This window comes from Lampris incognitus (assembly GCF_029633865.1).
Source record: "Lampris incognitus isolate fLamInc1 chromosome 3 unlocalized genomic scaffold, fLamInc1.hap2 SUPER_3_unloc_1, whole genome shotgun sequence".
NCBI classification, from domain to species: Eukaryota; Metazoa; Chordata; class Actinopteri; order Lampriformes; family Lampridae; genus Lampris; species Lampris incognitus.
In genome coordinates this window covers 260,787-279,404 of record NW_026611070.1, presented here as the reverse complement: position 1 = coordinate 279,404, position 18,618 = coordinate 260,787, and the positions used below count along the sequence as shown (strand labels likewise).

Sequence of the window (18,618 nt, the reverse complement as noted above, 5' to 3'; positions counted from 1 at the left end):
AACCTACTGCAGTCAATGGTTGATGCAAGCTGGTTAAAACTTGACTCCTATATGTGTTTTAGAGAAGTGCAAAATTCATTATCTAACTTTTAGGAGAAGATGGTATGTTATGCTCATGGTTTAGAGATGGTAGATAAGAAGAGAAGGAGCAAGAGGCACAGAGGAAAATGTTTGGCTGGGACTGGATCCTACACCAGCAGGGGGGTTTAATCATCATGGATTAAAAAGCACTAAATCATACAGGGCATGGCACATGAATTTTCCCAAATTGTTTCAATATTGTAGATTATCTGTTTGTATGAAGTTGGGATCAGTGACAAATACAGTGGACCATGGCGGGTCAATAGGTGACGAAACCAAACAAGGAACAGTTAGTACTGTTTTTCATTAACCGCTGAATATAAAGGAGGCGGGAGGCTGTTATTTCAGCACAGCGGCCTAGTGGCTAGCACTGTTGCATCACAGCTAAGGACCTGGGTTCGAACCCCAGGCCGTCCCATGTCCTCTCTGTGTAGAGTTTGCATGTTCTCCTCATGTCTGTGTGGGTTTCCTCCGGATGGTCCGGTTTCTTCCCACCATCAAAAGGACATGCATCTTAGGGTTAATACTCCTGTCTGTGCCCCTGACCAAGGCATGGCAAGAAGAACTGGAGGTGGTCCCCGGGCGCTGCACGGAGGCTGCCCACTGCTCCTAGCTACAGTGTGTGTTGGGATGGGTTAAATGTAGAGGATGGATTTCCCCATGGGGATTAATAAAGTACATCTTATCTTATTTGGCAGCTGTTCAGTGTTATAATGCTTACAGCCCCATGAAGCCTTTAACTCACTTTTCCAGTGAGAGAGAATATGAGTCTCTTGCTTTACTGTTTCTGTGTGACCTAATATGCAGAATCTGTCACTCACGCAGACACACACACTTACACACCCTCACAGAACTGGCAGGTGACCAACCAAAACAACTGCATCACAGATCATCACCATTACCCATTTAACTCGGTGCACCTGTCAGAAAGGGATAGTTATATCCTGGGTGGAACGATCATCACTGCCAGCTATTCAAAACCTTTCTTATGGTCTCCTCACCGGCGGAGTAGCAACTTGGGGTGATTCTTGCTCTCTAGGTTGCGGTCTATGAGGTCAGACAGCAGGTGCTTCAGCACATCGGTGGCGTACTCCAGCTTGCTCTGCAGCACCGTCATGATGAGCGATGCCACATTCCCACGGTCCCTCATGGAGAAGCCACGCTGGGCCTCCAGGGTGCGGATGAAGGACAGCAGGAAGACCTTATTGTTGATGAGCTGGCCGAACAGCTTGAGTCCCTTCTCCACCTGCTCCTGTCGGTAGCCCGGCACCTGGAGGAGAAACGGGTGGACATGTTGAAACAGTAAGGAAATGGAAAAGACTGGGATTATGACTGTTTTATGGACTTTATCAAAATATCTGGACAACATTAACAAATAAAAAAAAATACCCTCAGCTAGTCAGCAACTGTCATTGCTTACGACTTTAAGTCTCCTTAGATTGTGTGTTAATGGATTGCTGTGATGAAAAAAGGTTCAAGGTGTTGAAAAATGGCTGATAATGGCAACAAACTCTGTTTGCTGTTCACAGCTGAGAGTAGATGAAAAGATACACAGCTTTTCCCCCTGAGCAGCTCGAGCTATCCATCATACACAATCAATTATCAGTTGATACATTCCCCATAAAAAGAGAGGATGGGAGGCAGAGGTGAAGAGAGAGCTTGAATGGAAGAAAACAAAAAAGAGAGCGAGGGAGGGTGAGAGAGACAGAAAGGGGGAGAATCTGGGGAGATGATGAGCTTAGCATCTCCCAGCTTTTGTCACATTTTGTCTGAAGGTTGAGAATAAAGGGAGGAAAACACTAAGCCCGTTGGGGAACTGTTTAGCAGTCAGACAGTGCCAGCGCGCCAAGCCGATGCATTTTAAAAGGGATTGCGACGACATGCATTCCCCCTCTCCTGGGCCAAGATTGTCCCTGCGACGTTTACGCCAGTCACTTGCTGGTTGTGCATCGCAGCCACCCCCCCCCCCCAAAAAAAAGGCACCTATGGAGATTGTATTAATATTTTATTTTAATCAGTCAAGAGCACAGGTAGCGAGAGGAGCTCTCACTGCGACCAACGCAGCTGTCAGCGAGCATATGTTCTTTCTTTATACCTTTCCTGAAGGAGGCTCTAGTAATCTGCCGGGAGATATTGTTAGGTTACCAGTCTGATTTCATAACGCTTGACAAGCATGACGTGCATAGTGTGTTTGTGTACTCGTAAATGTGTGTGCATTCAAGACAAACCTGGTTCATGTTTCCCTCTTGTATGCATGTGCATGATATGAATGTCAAAGTGGCGATGCAGCCTGTGGAGGCATACACTGTAGGGTGTGTGTGTGTGTGTGTGTGTGTGTGTGTAAGTTATGTTTACTTAGCCTCTTCTCCTACCCCTATCTGCTGTGAGTGGTGTAGCATCATGCTCCAGAGTGACTAAATGTACTGCAGCATACCGCGATCAAATTCTAATGGGCTCACAGGACCACGCCGAATGCTTCAAGCTATACACGCTCTCGTCCAATGTAGAGCGCTCTGCGTTGACAGATACAGCAGTAAAATGGAAACCGTGAAAGGTAAAGCCAACACTGCAGAGCTGTCATTTAAAAAAGGGGGAGGGAGGAAGGAAGGAAGGGGAGATATACCAGGAGATACAGATCATGCAAAAATGGATATACTGTAAAGGAAGGCAAAGTGATATTGACCACTAACAACAGATCCGTCCTTCGGATGAGACGTTAAACCGAGGCCCTGACTCACTGTGGTCATTGAAGATCCCATGGCACTTATCGCAAAGAGCAGGGGGGTTCCCCGGTGTCCTGGCAAAATTCCCAACCTGGCTCTCTCTTCGTCTCACCACCGAATCACCCCCCCACCCCATGTTATTTACTCAATGAGTCCTCCCTCTCCATCTGAAGTTGGTGTGAGGTGAGTGTCCTGGTGCAAAAATGGCTGCTGCGCATCACCCAGATGGTGCTACACATTAGTGGCGGTTGAGGTGAGTTACCCCCCTTCACTGTGAAGTGCTTTGGGTGTCAAGATAAAGCGCTATATAAATGTAATCCATCATTAGTATTATCTAAATAGCGAAAAAGAAAAGAAAAAACGCTCTGACTCAAGCTAGATTTAACTGATAAGTATATCTTTGTTTGTTTTTTATTGCTAAAACATTGGCAATGAAGGAACACAACTCCTATTGTCCAAGTATACTTAATCTTCTCATATCCCTCACATTTTAAAATCTCTAATACATCAATAACAATTAAGTAGCCATCAACGGCCTAAGACAAGCCAGCAGCTTTCTTCATTAAGTTCCCGTTCCATATTATACGTCTCATACACACCAACATTTATACCAATTAAGACATAATTAATTATGCTTATTACTGGGAAATTCTCATCAGGGATAGAGTGGCCAACCCAGAGGGCAGTGAAATGGGGGTCCATCGTTCTTTTAATGGAACAAGACGACCTGCTCAATTATAGCTGTCTATCAATGTCACCACAGGGGATAAATGACTTGATCTTTTCTTTATTATTATTATTTTTTGTTTTTTACTGACTGATTGACTTTTAATTTGTTTTTGAACTGTAGAGGAAAGCATGGCATTGCATGTCAGTAGATTTACTGGAGGGCTCCCTTGGTTGTGTTCTTACTCAGTAATTGTTGTTGTCGGACATCAAAAGGCTTTTGTTTACCAGTGAGCTACAGAAAACAACAATGTTGGTTTCACCTGCTGTGACCCCCATTGTTAAATTACTTGCTCATTTTCCTCCCTTTTCGAATGAGGCTAATTTTGTGTGATAGAGAAAGAACTGCAGCTGTAATATTACACATCCGTGCTGTTGATGCCATTGAATAAGACAACTGATAATTGGATATCCACTACCTGGAGCATTCACAGCACCCTAATTTAGTGATAACTATCCTCGGAAAACAGGTTTCAAGGAAGTTGACTAGACTGCAATCATTTCTTCACTTGTTGACTAGCTAATACCTTAGATACTGATTGTCTCGCATCGTAGCACCACAACATATTTTGAGTCTATGGAGATAAAACGCTGAATTTATTTTCTATCAGGCATGTTAATGGACAGCCCAACTTTGATTTCCTGTGTACAGGATGGCAAAGAATGTGCACTGTGTGAAGCTTGCAGTCTTAAAAGTCATAACTCTCCTGGTGTATTTTAGTCCTCCACGTCTCTCAGGACGAAGTGTTTCTCAATTTTTTCCAATTCACTTCAGGCATGTTAGCAGACTGCCCTACCTCCAGATCTCTGAGTACAGGATGGTCCTCTATTCCAGGGAAAAGGACCCTCATGGTGTAGGCCCTGTAGTCCAGGAAGGGGATCCCTGCTCCATCCAGATCACTGGTCAGCTCATGTATGTCTGTCTGGAGCTCTGCAAAGGCTGAGGGGAATACCAGATAAACAAATTTTTTATAACAGTGAACATTTTTAGCTCCCAATAGTTATTTTATGACAAGTTTTGGGCAGTACACAGCGATTTCAATTAGTTTACCAGTATAAGGGGCTTATGAAAATGTTAGAGGTAATGGCATTTTCATCAGCTGGATGCATCACCATGACAACTACAGTAGTAAACCCAGTGATTGCACAGCACAGCCTGAATAGACCACATTTATGTCCTCTACATTCTGCTTGACTAGCTTCATAAAACCATGTGGGCCCAGTAATTTATTTCCTTACTCTTAAAAAGTGTTTGAGATAGTTTTCCTAAGCTAGAGATGACCGTGAAGATGAAACCTGCTAGCTAAAATCATTAAAAATTTGTTCCTACCAAATGTACACCACTGAACAGAAAGTAATGACACAAGAATGGAAATTGTTGGAAAACTTAAAGGTTCATTTCCATGGACAGAGCTCCATGGCCCGCCAGTGTCTCTACATGCCTTCTTTGCACTCCAATGCCACACGTGACTCCAGGTTGTCCATCTGCATCTGCAGTCTCTTTAAGGTGAGGTCGCTCTCTCGAGACTTGCGCTTGTAGGCAATGAGTACCACCACTATGAAGAGGATGAGAAGAGCCCCAGCAGCGGCAATTCCAATGATGGCTGTGCTGCTGAGGGGGCTGTCCGATGTGATGTGGACAACGCCCGGGGAGAACTCGATGCCACCCACACGAGCCTAGGGAGAAGGAGCGAGAGGGTGGAATTTGTGTGACTGAGTTTACAACAGCTATTGTCAGAGGAGAGCTCAGACCAATTTCAAGAACCTTTATATAAACATTATTTACCGACTTTAGAGTGAAATAAACTTGACATAAACAATGACGTAGCCCATATGTTTTATGAACCATAACATAAAACCACCTCTGTGAGGCACTTCTGGATCTGCAAAGCATTTCTGTGTCTAGGAAATCATTAAGTGTAAACATGACTCATATTTAGTTAACGTCAAAACACAGCACCCGACATATTTCCCTAAGGTTCTTCATATTTGTTGTGCATGCCTGTGTATCTGCTCATTGTTTTACAGTTATGTGTCTGGGAGACTCTCTGTGGTGCTGGGGCAAGGTGGTGGGGCCAGGAAGCAGACTGTTCAAAGTAGTCCCTCTTAGAACCATAAATGGAACATTTATTAAGTTTTCCCAGGCCCTAATCCTTCTTATCAAAGACTTATTTGTTTGTTTCTCTTGTCTGCTTGTGGGCAGTAATAAGAACCACAAGGCTGATTGGATTAGAGTCTCTGTCTGTAATTGGACCAGGAGATGGATGGAAAGTGTAAGTCCATCGGTCTGTCAAACTGTCAATTGATCTGTAGGTCTGTCGTCTCCTCCACACATGCTCTCTATCCATCACGTCGGACTGGTTCTGACTGTATTGTATCGTCATTGTGTGTATGTGCAAGCTGTGTCACTCACCAGGACCTTGTGGCGACCTGTAAGATTGGGTGACTCGCAGAGCAGTTGGGTGTCTGACACAGTTAACATGCAGGGCTTCTCACCAATTAGAACTGTGTAGTTTAGCTTTCCATTGCCGCTGTTGATCGGCGGTAGGAAGTTCCTCCCCTGGAACAAGGAAGCAAGGGGCACATAAAGGAACGAGGTTTCAAACTGCCCACAAATGCAATGACATCATAATTTTGCCATAATGACAATAAATAAGAGTAATAAATATTTCATCAGAGTGAACATAAATTGGGTTTGTGCAGTGAAATCACAGATGGTCATGTGATGTGAATATTTGAATATGAAGGTGTGTAATTTTTTGGGGTACTGTTATCTGAGCATTTATCAAATATCAAAGCGACCCAACATGGGCAATGACTGTGGGTTAGCTTTTTATATACTAGCACACACAGATCAATGCACATTGGATTGATAGCATGTATGTGTGCATACGTGTGTGTGCGTGCGTGCATCTTTGGATGTATAAATATATATCACATCATCAGTTGTCCCAACCTTAAGTATTATAGGGGACCCTGGTTTAAGCTCCAGCACTCCAGAGGGACTGAGGGGTTCAAACTCTGGGTCTGGGTAGTAGATGAAGTTGGTGTTGTTGAGTGCCATTAGTGCCTGCACGTCGTCCAGTTTAAAGCCAAATTCGTCGGGCCTCTCAGGGACCTCCTGCTGCCTGACCAAGCTGACAGGCAGCTCTGGTGCTTGACATAGCATTGATGTGGGGCTCAGAACCTGGCATAACTGGTAGAGGACAGCCAGAGAGAAAACGGTAATGAATTTTTGAACACTCATGATATCCAATACCAAGCATACTAAACACACAAATTTCAAAAGCAGTTGAAAGCTTAGCTCACAAGTTAGACAGGGATGCATGTAAAATAATTTAGAAACTATAGAACACAATCACAAGGGCTTTCTCAATATTTTTTGTGTGTTTGATGAGGAAACAACATGCTTTTACACTCTAGTGAAACTGTCTTGATGCATGCTCAATAATCCAGGTAAGAGAATCAAAGAAGATTGAATCAGTTCATCTGGATACAACGTTTATTGACAGATACGTTTCATCACTCTATGAAATGTATCTGTCAATCAGATGAACTGATTCAATCTTCTTTGATCTCTAGTGGAACTCTTCATGTAGTCTATGCATTGTGCGATGTCAAAAGTATTTTCTTTTAACTTTCCATTACCTACCTCACAGTCACAGAAAAGCATTCAACTCACTGCAGCCATACACAGAACATTCACGCTACTTCTCTGTTAAAAGTGCCATCTGACAGCCTATTACACAAACAGCATTGCCTGCTGTGTTACCATGTTGACTTTTATTAGAGCAGTCCTTTCATGTCACAAGTTTACATTTCAGTGACTACACTGGAGATTGGATATAATCGATTTAAATTGGATCCACCCCCTCCAAACCCCCGGCACCGCCAAAAGTGTAAAGTAGAGCCTATTTGAGGATTTCCCCCTCAAAGCAGGCCGCCAAATGAGCTGCAGTTAGGGAGCGTGTGCAGTCTCTCCTCCCGCCACAATGGGACTTTGATGTGCAAGGATGCCGCGGTAATAACTAGGTCCTTCACTACCTTCATTTTTCCCTCGAAAGAGACCCCCATCAACCCTTCGGTTTCTCTCCACTGCAGTTTTCTTTATTCTTTCCTGTGATCTCATCCTCGTTCTCTCTTGTCTCTCTCTTTCATTTTCTCACTTATCTTTTCCCATGTGCTGTCCCAGATGCTAAATAAAAGCATTTCTCTAGCATTATTTCCCATTTTCTTCTGCTTTTTTTTCTGATTCAGCCCCTTTCTTTGAACTTTCTTTCACTTATGATGAGAAGCATTTCGCAATCCTTCTCTTTATTCCCTTTAAATTCTCTCTAAAATTAATAACAGGTTGTCTGATCAGTCTTTGCCATGCTGCATACCCTTCTGTACCGCTGCAACATCTCCATTCCTCTCTGTCTGTAAGTCTGTTCATCCGTCCGTCCGTCTGTCTGTCCGTCGCTTACCACATTAGCAAATCAACTATAGGTGACAGCGATGGCAGGATGGACGCAGGGAGGATGACAAAGAGCGCCTTAACTAGCTTACTCAGAGACATTTCACATCTCAATGGTAACCTTTGTCATGCAGCTTCCCAATTCAAACAGAAGTTGGTGTAGTCTGCCACTCTAATTGGCTCCTTGCACATCAAACTTGACAAATCCTGCAAGGTCTTCAGGACCTTCTTGACATGGAGCTTCCGCTGCTGCTGGGAGGTAATTGCAAGGAAACCTCTGTGCACATTGAACTGCTAATAGAAAGCAGACTGAAAAGTTCTTCTTTTTTCCCCCTCTTTTACTCTTTTTTTTTCCAGATTCAGGATAAACCTGGTTTTAGCCAGCTATGATTGAGTTGCAGCAAAGCTAATGACAGAAATGAGAAACTGGGACATGGAGCCAAACTAACTTTTCCCAGATTTGATTCACATTGGTTATTTGAAGTTCAAGCTGTCTGTAGTGCAGCTCAAGACAATGCCTGTTACAGTCTAATCATATCAGAGCACAGATGCTAAACGTGGTGCCAGGCACACACTCAGATGAACCAGGGCAGATAGCATTACCAGCTTTTGTTACTCCCTCATCTTTCAATCAGATCAGAGACCCTTGTATGGCTTTGTCTGCGCTCCCATGGGTGGATGGGTTGACTATGGCAGAGGAGAGACGGAGCGATTTGATAAGGGCTTCTCTCTCTGTGGTTTTTAGCTCTGTATTAGAATTTGTTTTGCTGTTCTAGAAGGTGTGGTGAAAGCAACCCTCTTCCTTGATTAAGTGAAATTGATGCCACTTGCTCCTATAAGATAAACTTTATTCATCCGCAAAGAGAAACCGTTTTTCTGTCACTAATATGACATTCTTCCCCTCGCTGCATGTTAGTGTTGTGTTTATTACCTGCCCCAGTTTGCTGCATCTGACACTGGGCCCAACATGAGGCAGAGTTATGCTGGCATTTCCCACAGGTTCCTTTGGGATCTCGGAGCCCATGAGCGTGTGTGAGGATTTAAAATCATTGGTAGTGACATTTACCTCTCATGGACGATGTATGTGTGTGTGTGTGTGTGTGTGTTGTTTGTGTATGTGTGTGTGCATATGCGTGTGTGTGTGCATGTTCGCGTGTGCACTCACATTGAGTGTCTCATGGTCGTTGTACTTTGCTCTGATCAGTGGGGTTTGAATGATGTCCAGGTTAGTCCCTGTCACCGTCACAGGCGTGTGTCCGCTGTGGGAGAGAGACCAGATGTTAAGTTCACAAGTTAAAGACCTTGTTTAATTGAATGTTGATGTCTCTCCATCTGTCTGCCATGCCAAAAAGATAAACAGGAAGGAAGAGAGACACACGGAAAAAATGTCTGACAGAAGCATCTGGTTCAGCAGTATTTACCACACAAAGGCCCAACAAAAGACCTGCCCCCCCCACCACTAATCTAGCTTGTCTTTACCTGTAGATGCTCCATTCAGGCTCTATCTTGGTGATGGTGGGGTCTTCTACATATTCAAATCGCAGATCTCTCTGGAGGTGCGCTTTATCCACACTCACCGTCACAGCCACGTGACCGTAGCCATTAAGCGAAGCATGTGAACGGCAGGTGATCCACTGGCCGCCCCTCCTGAGATGATGTCATGATGAAATGTGTTTGTTTTAGAGTAATGGTATCCTAATAATAACCATGTACTGTCATAACAACTGTTAACTGTGGCACAAAGCAATTTATAAATCTAAGATTAACTATGAAATACAGAAAGAAAGAATCCAATCAGGAAATTCTGAAATTAAATCTAGATTACAGCCTCATTATGTCTGATTTACTGATGACTGTGTGAACCTGGCACTCAACACAATGGATAAAACTGATAGAGCAAATTCATATGTGAGCATTAAAAACTGAAGCGAAGACACGATTTTCACATAAATGATATCCCTGATATCTCATCTTTGTCTGTAGATGTCCCTAGGCCTTAAGACTCAGAGGTCATCTATCATTTTGCTACTCATTTATCATTGTCAGTGTCGGCCAGGGGCACAGAGGTAACTGCTACAGAGGTTATTGATTAGGGATCAGGGAAGTGGTTCAGGGTTTATTGTCCCTATAGATTTCCTTTGGGTTTTCATCCTAACCCCCCTACCGATAGACTCCTCTCTCACACAGACAATCAAAATCCTTATGCTGGCTGGCACTTTCAAGCCCAGCAGCAACATGCATATTTAAAAGAGGTAAATGGTTGGTTAAGTTGACATGGATGGATTTCTCATTGACTGAATTTGAAATTGTCCATTTTTTTGAACTTGACTGCCCTCAATGCTGGTGAGAGAAGTCAGCCTTCTTCCAAGCCCCCCCCCAACTGACCTCTGGTAAGTACAAGGCTGGTCCTTGAACATAATTGACACGTTGCTTCCTGCGTCCAGGTTACTTCCAGTGATGTTAACAATGGTTCCCCCTGACACAGGCCCTCGGCTGGGCTTGAGGTGAAGAAGCCTGGGGATCTAGAGAAGGTAAAAGGTCAGTGAAATAGAGAAATGCATGTGAATGAAAGTAACACAAAGATCGATCATGAAACTGAAATTGCAACCGAGCTAGGAGAGAAGTTTGTATGCTACGAACAAATATGCTGCACTTGTTCAATTAACAGTACCTAACATTCACTAACTTATCACTGTGTTCAATTTAAAAAGGTCGAATAATGAGGTGAGAGGCAGCTAAAAACATACTACCTTATGATTCATCACAGCCACAATATAGATGTCTTATGTAACTGATGTCCACTTAATAATTTTGTACCAGTAACCCAACCCTTTGCAGATATCCCCCGAATTGTACTTGGCCAATTACCCCACTCTTCCGAGCCGTCCTGGTCGCTGCTCCACCCACTCTGCCGACCCGAGGAGGGCTGCAGACTACCACATGCCTCCTCCAATACATGTGGAGTCACTAGCCGCTTCTTTTCACCTGACAGTGAGGAGTTTCACCAGGGAGATGTAGCATGTGGGAGGCTCACGCTATTCCCCTCAGTTCCCCCTCCCCCCGAACAGTCGCCCCGACTGACCAGAGGAGGCACCAGTGCAGCAACCAGGACACATACCCACATCCGGCTTCCCACCCCCAGACACGAACAATTGTGTCTGTAGGGACACCCGACCAAGCCGGAGGTAACACGGGGATTCAAACCGGAGATCCCCATGTTGGCAGGCAACGGAATAGACTGCTACGGTACCCGGACGCCCTGTAGCAGATAATCTGACAATCTGATAATCACATCATCTAGCTTTGCTGCATTACATGACATCTGACCTTATATCATATAATCTGAGTAGGAGTCCCACTGAGAAATAAACCTACCGCACATTAATAGATGGCACTAATATTGATAGTGCCGCATTAGGCATGTTCATGAGAGGAAGCCCTGCATATATGTGTTTCAGGATGCAAAGCATATGAGAGATGTTTTGTTGATAGATAACATGTGCACAATACATTAGGGAGAGGACTGAGGAACAAATTTGTGGCAGTGTGTTTGTGCGTGTGTTAGTGTTCGCTTGTATAAGCTAGTCAGATAGGCTCTTTTTGTGGCCATCAGCAATCCATTTCCACCTTGGGCTCATTAGTGACTGCCAGTCATCTCACATGACAGGTACAGTGAGTGAGAAGAAATGCTGAGATGGGGACTCTTGGTGAGGAAAAACACCGTGTCAGATCATAGCCGAACATACAGGCTTACAACTACAACTATGATATTAACACAATACACCTGCTGAGAACACAGGCACAGTACAACAAAGTGCCAACATGCAGGGAGCGATTGGAGGGGGAAGGGAGGGAGTTGTCTTCCTACCCATGGATGCAAATTACAGTATGTAATGAAGTCATCATGGTATAATCCTAACCCCCCCCTCTCTATATATAAAGTTTCTTTTATTAATCCCCCTAAGGGAAATTCAGTTACTGCAAATGAACCCATTCTAGCTGTAATCTGTGTACCTAGGAGCAGTGGGCTGCCGCCTTCATGCTGAGCCCGGGGACCAACTCCAGTTTTTTTCCCATTGCCTTGGTCAGGGGCACAGACAGGAGTACAAACCCTAACATGCATGTTTCTTTTGATGGTGGGGGAAACCGGAGCACCCGGAGAAGACCCACCGCAGACATGGGGAGAACATGCAAACTCCACACAGAGGATGACCTGGGATGACCCCCCACGGTTGGACAACCCCGGGGTTTGAACCTAGGACCTTCTTGCTGTGAGGCGACAGCGCTAACCACTGGGCCACTGTGCTGCCCCCCCTCCCTCTATACATATATATAGAGAGATAGATATAGTGTTTTTCTTTCCGGAAACTGTAAATGGTGTTGATAAAAGTCCTCAACAAAAACGAGGAGCGGAATATTAAGATAGATGTAGGAAAAATAACTTTTAATACATAGCAGTACAAGCTTGTTTCATGCGTCGCACACTCACCAGCTGTCAATGAACCACGTTCTCATATGAGAATGTGGTTGAGAACGGGGTGACCAACAGAAAATTGTTTACATACAAAAGGTCTGAAGTGCTCTTAAACTTGATTGTACCAACAAACAAATCTAACATACAGTAAGAGAAAATTGGTGAATACAACAAAGTTTCTAAAATGACTCCTAAGCACACTTTATGAATGGATCTCTGTGAATGAACAACCATCAAGAGGCCCAGTGTCGCGTGGATCGAGAGTATCGTCTATCAAACAAAACCAGGGATACCCAAGAGTCCACTGCAGCTTGATGAATCTGTGATCTTGAACAGGGGTTTCGATGTAAACGTATTTCATTAGGGATACACTGAGTATGTGTCGTTTCAAACTTCCATATAAATTAAGTTTCCTTTATTAATCCCCTTAGGGAAATTAATTTACTGCAAATTAACCCACCCTAGCTGTGATCTGTGTAGCTGTAATGTTACTTGCTGACAAAGAGATTGAGAGAGACTCACCACAAAGTAGTAGTACTTGGAGGACTTGGCCATAAACTCTGGTCTGCACTCTCCGACTCCAACACACACCTTCACATTGCCGGCATACTGGCTTTTTTCTGCTTTGCCCATCTCACACACAATCCTGGAAACACACACGGGGAATTAAATGAGAATGTATGGAAAGACTCTCACCCGAATAAAGAGACAGACATGGACAAGTGAAAACACGAGAACAAGCGCAGACACACACTTTCTTATGACCTCTAAAGAACCCCAGTGTTTTGCTCTAGTGCTCCCATGCGTGAGACGATTCTGTATTTTGTGGCCTTGCAAGCACAGCACAGCTCTCGTAATGAGAACGGGCCTATTCCCAGGTTAGAACCTGAATGAAATAATGTGTTATTTGGCAGGGAATTCAGCTCCCTCACACTGCCAGCTGATGGGAACAAGTGGAAAAAAAATCTTCCATCCTTTTCCACATGACCTCAAAAGCACTCTTCCTCTTCCGCTGGCTCAGCATTTGCTTAGAAAGTGCTGGCACTTAACTTATTTCCTTAGCAGAAGAAGGAGCCCTGCTGGGTTTGTTGATAAGCCACTTTTAGACTAGTTGGGAGACAATTTGATAGGTGGCACCTGTCGGGTACCAAAGTGCTGGATTAAACTTTAATGACCAAACTGTATACTTCTAAACTTTACTGAACAATTATGGAATTTTATGTGTGTGTGTGTATGTGAGGAGAGCTATAGTGTGTTTGAGAGAGAGAGAGAGAGAGAGAGAGAGAGAGAGAGAGAGAGAGAGAGAGAGAGAGAGAGACAGAGAGAGACAGAGAGAGAGAGAGAGAGACGCCGAATTGTTCTTCGTAATTCCTTCAAGCAAAAGTGGGCCTGCCACAGAGCTGTCATGACTTTCACCTTATGTAGAGCTCCCAATTTATTCAGGTCTAGAGACCAGGTCACTATGGGATTATTTTACCTGTCTCCAGATGCCCCCCCTCACACACACACACACACACACACACACACAGAACTTGGCATTCAATCTGCAAATAAAACATGTCTCTTATCACTAAATATATATGTACTCATCAGTGTGTGTGTGTGTGTGTGTGTGTGTGTGTGTGTGTGTGTGTGTGTGTGTGTCTGAAGAGTCCAAATGACTTAGGTGCCTTGATCTCGGCAAGGGAACAAAATGCCTGAGGGGACTGCAGTGAGTTAGGACAGATAATTATTCCAGTGAATTCATAACAACTTTGGCTGAAGTTCAGTTGTAGCGCTGTAGTTCGACCACATGTACAATGGATATAAAAAGTCTACACACCCCTGTTAACATGGCAGGCTTTTTGTGATGTAATAAAATGAAACTAAGATAAATCATGTCAGAACTTTTTTCCACCTTTAATGTGAAATTGCAACCTATTAAATTCAAGTGAAAACTAAACTGAAACATTGCAGCGAAAAAATAATAATAAAAAGAAGTGTAATAACCTGGATGTGTAAGTGTGCACACCCCTAAACTAATACTTTGTTGAAGCACCTTTTGATTTTATTACAGCACTCAATCTTTTGGATAAGAGTCTGCCAGCTTGGCACATCTTGACTTGGCAATATTTTCCCCACTCTTCCTTCCAAATTGTGAGGGCATCTCCTGGGCACAGCCCTCTTCAGGTCACTCCACAGATTTTCTCTTGGATTCAGGTCTGGGCTTTGGCTGGGCCTTGCTTTTCCAAAATGCTGATCTTCTTTTGGTGGAGCCATTTCTTTGTTGATTTGGATGGATGCTTTCAGTCTTGTCTTGCTGAAAGGTGAAATTCCTCTTCAGCTTTCTAGCAGACGCCTGAAGGTTTTGCACCAAAATCGACTGGTATTTGGAGCTATTCATGATTCCCTCCACCTTGACTAAAGCCCCAGTTCCCAAAGCATGATGCTGCCCCCATCATGCTTCACCATGGGTATGCTGTTCTTGTGGTGAAGCGCCATGTTGTTTTTGGGCCAATCATACCTTTTGGAACAATTATGGCCAAAACGTTCAGCCTTGATCTCACCAGACCATAATACATTCCCCCATGGTTCTGGGAGGCTGGATGTATTTTTTTGCAAAATTTAGCCAGGCTTGGATGTTTTGTTTCATGTGAAAAGGCTTCTGTCTTGCCACCCTACCCCATGGCCCAGACACATGAAGAATACAGGAGATACTTGTCAAATGTAGGGAACAACCAGTACTTGGCAGAAATTACTGCAGATACTTTGATGGTGCCGTAGGCCTCTTGGCAGCCTCCCTGACCAGTTCTCTGCTTTTTTTCCCATCCATGTTGGAGGGATGTCCTGTCCTTGGTAATGTCACTGTTGTGCCATATTCTCTCCACTTGTTGATGATTGTCTTCACTGTGTCTATGGTATATCTGATGCCTTGAAAACTCTTTTGTACACCTCTGCTGATCTACACCTTTCAACAGTGAGATCCTGTTCGTGCTTTGTAAGCTCTGTGTGGACCGCAGCTTTTGCAGTTGGCTGCAACCAAGAAGATGTCAGGAAAGTCCTGCAGGAACAGCTGAGCTTTATTTTGGGGGTTAATCACAGTCACTTTAATTGATGACAGGTGTTTGCCAACTACTATTTAACATGCGTTTGAATGTGATTGGTTAATTCTGAACACAGCCACACCCCCAAAAGGGTGTGCACACTTATGCAACCAGGTAATTGTAAGTTTTTTTTAGCCCCCCCCCCAAATTGATTGTTTTTCACTTTATTTTAATAGGTTGTAATTTCATATTAAGGATGGAACAAGTTTTGACATGATTTATCTTGGTTTAGTTTTTTTTAAATCACAAAAACTGGTCATTTTAACAGGGGTGTGTAGACTTTAGATATCCAGTGTATCTTAGCTCCAGTGCAAGTGGAATATGGCTGAGTGAAGGCCCAGTCTTCATGTGATAGAGAGGTGTTTAACTTGAGAACAGATGAGCTTGATTTCTACAGTACAGCTAGGGTCGTCAGTGTAAAGTGTGGTTGACAAGGTTTTGAGTCACAATGTGGAGAGGACAAATTCTGGATGAGAAACTAATGAATACTGTTCACCTTGGAAATGGGGAGTGATAATTATTGATATGTTATTGGTATAATTATTGGTATTGGTATTATAACTACTGTAGACTACCTGCCATTGCCATCAGTAGGTAAGTACCCATTAAGAACATACATTTTGGATGTGTAGGTGAAATATTTCACAATATGGGCACTTTGCAACTTATGACTAGTCCACACGTACACAGTTTTTCCTCCTCCATTTAAAAAAAAAAAAAATCTCATCCAGGGGCGTCCGGGTAGTGTAGCGGTCTATTCCATTTTCTACCAACACGGGAATCACCGGTTCAAATCCCTGTGTTACCTCCGGCTTGGTCGGGCAACACAGTTGGCCGTGCCTGTGGGTGGGAGGCTGGATGGGGGTATGTGTCGTGGTCGCTGCACTAGCGTCTCCTTTGGGTCAGAGCACCTCTTCTGGGGGGAGGGGGAACTGGGGGGAATGGCGTGATTCTCCCGCGTGCTATGTCACCCTGGTGAAACTCCTCACTGTTAGGTGAAAAGAAGCAGTTGGCGACTCCACATGTATCGGAGGAGACAAGTGGTAGTCTGCGGATTGCCAGAGGAGGTGGCGGAGCGATCGGGATGGCTCGGAGAGTGGGGTAATGGGCCAGGTACAATTGGGGGGGGGGGGGGGTGTAAAAAAAAAACTCATACAAACAAGCACTGTATAAAAAAAAAAATCTCCGTTCAAATGAAAATGCAAAAACTCATGTTACTCAACATGATGAATATGCTGTCAAGGCCATGCCAAACCAACAGACGGTGACATAACCGTAACCCTAAAGCCATGTTAACCAATCAGAAGCCTGAAAAAAGCCAACAACAAGCTAAAAACTCTGTTTTCCCCTTCTACGCGTCAACGCTGAAAACAGAGTTTCTGAAAACCTCCACCCTGGGAGGAGTTTTCCTAAAAGCCCGTTTTCAGTGACCTAGAACGCAGTCTGCGTGTGGACAAAAGGCCAGAACATAAAGAAAAAGCCACGTTTTGAAAGATACCCGTGTACGTGTGGACTAGGCATTTGAGAGCTGCTGTCACATCTTTAGTTAGTGAAGTAAAATGTGACTTACTGCTCAGCTGGGATGTACCCCTCAGGTACGGGTGTGCAGTCAACCTCTGCCACCTTCACGTTGCCTTCGATCTCTCTGAACTCCAGGCCCAGATTTTCACCTCGGATGGTCACCAGTGTGCCTCCCTCCCTCGGTCCCCGCAAGGGGGTGATCTGTTGAGATCAAAATCGAGATCATCCTATTTTTTGATGTTTCCTGTCAATATAAGTCATGTTCAAGCAGGTACGAGTGGTACTTTAGACTTAATATTAAAATCCACAATCAACTGTAGCGTAAAGCGGGAGAGAAGCGGCCTGTTGTTCCCCTCGGATGCTGCTTATCACCAAGGGAAGAAGAAGCTCAGCGATTGTCTCCCTGCACATGAGGAGGTGCCAACATAGGATGACTATAAGAAGCATCACAGCCTAATATCGCTGGCTGCTCCCCTCATCCCTTGTTTTCTCTGCACAGATGTTCAGTAAAATGTGTCTGCATCAATCTAAATCAACGTAATTCAGCTTGAACTCGTTTCATTTCCCCTTAACCTCTCACAATGATCTGTCCGATGCTAATTTTGCTTTGATATATCAATACACAAGGAATCTTGTGAAAACTACACAATTTCACAACAAGACTGTACTTGATGACTCTTATTACTGTATATTTATTAGAAAGATGTATGCGATGCTAATACAGTATAATAGAATGAATAGAATACACTTTGTCATTTGTACATGCATACAACGAAATACGCTCGCTGTATCCCCTAATTTCTTTGACAGATCCTAAAAAGACTAATTTCATCAATATGCAAATTTAACCTGTGATATCAACACAACATTACCATAATTCATATTTGATACGTGAATTCACTCTTCATGCAGCCAAGCCTTCCAAAGACGTCTCGTATATGTTATAGCCACATTTCAGGTTCAACGTGACACACAACTCTTTTTAACGTCACACACGTTCATGATTTATCTGGTGCGCGTGTGTGAAACAGACTGGATGTAGTGGTGGTGCAGTTGCCAAAGTATGGCTGTCATGCTATAGTATGGTGGGGCTCAGAGGCCTCTAACAACGGCTTCACATAACTGATGGTAGTAAATATGTGTGGGATGAAAGTGTGAGAGAAATGAGAGAAAGACAGGGAGAACATTAAGTAAACAAAACACAATGGAGGAACACCAATTAGCAAAAGGTCAAGACTGAACACCAAGAAACTGTCACTTTTGAGCCTGATTTCACAGACACGTGTGTGTGTGTGTGTGTGTGTGTGTGTGTGTGTGTGTGTGTGTGTGTGTGTGTGTGTGTGTGTGTGTGTGTGTGTGTGTATACATACACTACCGTTCAAAAGTTTGGGATCACATTGAAATGTCCATATTTTTGAAGGAAAAGCACTGTACTTTTCAATGAAGATAACTTTAAACTAGTCTTAACTTTAAAGAAATACACTCTATACATTGCTAATGTGGTAAATGACTATTCTAGCAGCAAATGTCTGGTTTTTGGTGCAATATCTACAT

At 43.7% G+C, this 18,618-nt stretch overlaps 1 protein-coding gene across 3 annotated transcripts in view; it reads right to left on the bottom strand.

Annotated features, from left to right (window-relative positions):
- plxna4 (plexin A4) overlaps nucleotides 1-18,618 on the bottom strand; it is a 301,066-nt gene that overhangs the window by 62,743 nt on the left and 219,705 nt on the right. For 2 of the 3 annotated variants that reach the window (XM_056301621.1, XM_056301622.1), the window contains exons 12-21: nucleotides 17,114-17,265; nucleotides 12,983-13,106; nucleotides 10,372-10,508; nucleotides 9,466-9,633; nucleotides 9,152-9,245; nucleotides 6,487-6,726; nucleotides 5,944-6,090; nucleotides 4,973-5,207; nucleotides 4,328-4,470; nucleotides 1,083-1,351 (exon numbers count right to left, since the gene is read on the bottom strand). In XM_056301621.1, the coding sequence (XP_056157596.1) occupies nucleotides 1,083-1,351; nucleotides 4,328-4,470; nucleotides 4,973-5,207; nucleotides 5,944-6,090; nucleotides 6,487-6,726; nucleotides 9,152-9,245; nucleotides 9,466-9,633; nucleotides 10,372-10,508; nucleotides 12,983-13,106; nucleotides 17,114-17,265 (1,709 nt within the window). The remainder of the gene's footprint in view (nucleotides 1-1,082; nucleotides 1,352-4,327; nucleotides 4,471-4,972; nucleotides 5,208-5,943; nucleotides 6,091-6,486; nucleotides 6,727-9,151; nucleotides 9,246-9,465; nucleotides 9,634-10,371; nucleotides 10,509-12,982; nucleotides 13,107-17,113; nucleotides 17,266-18,618) is intronic. The other variant, XM_056301623.1, reaches the window with a different exon arrangement.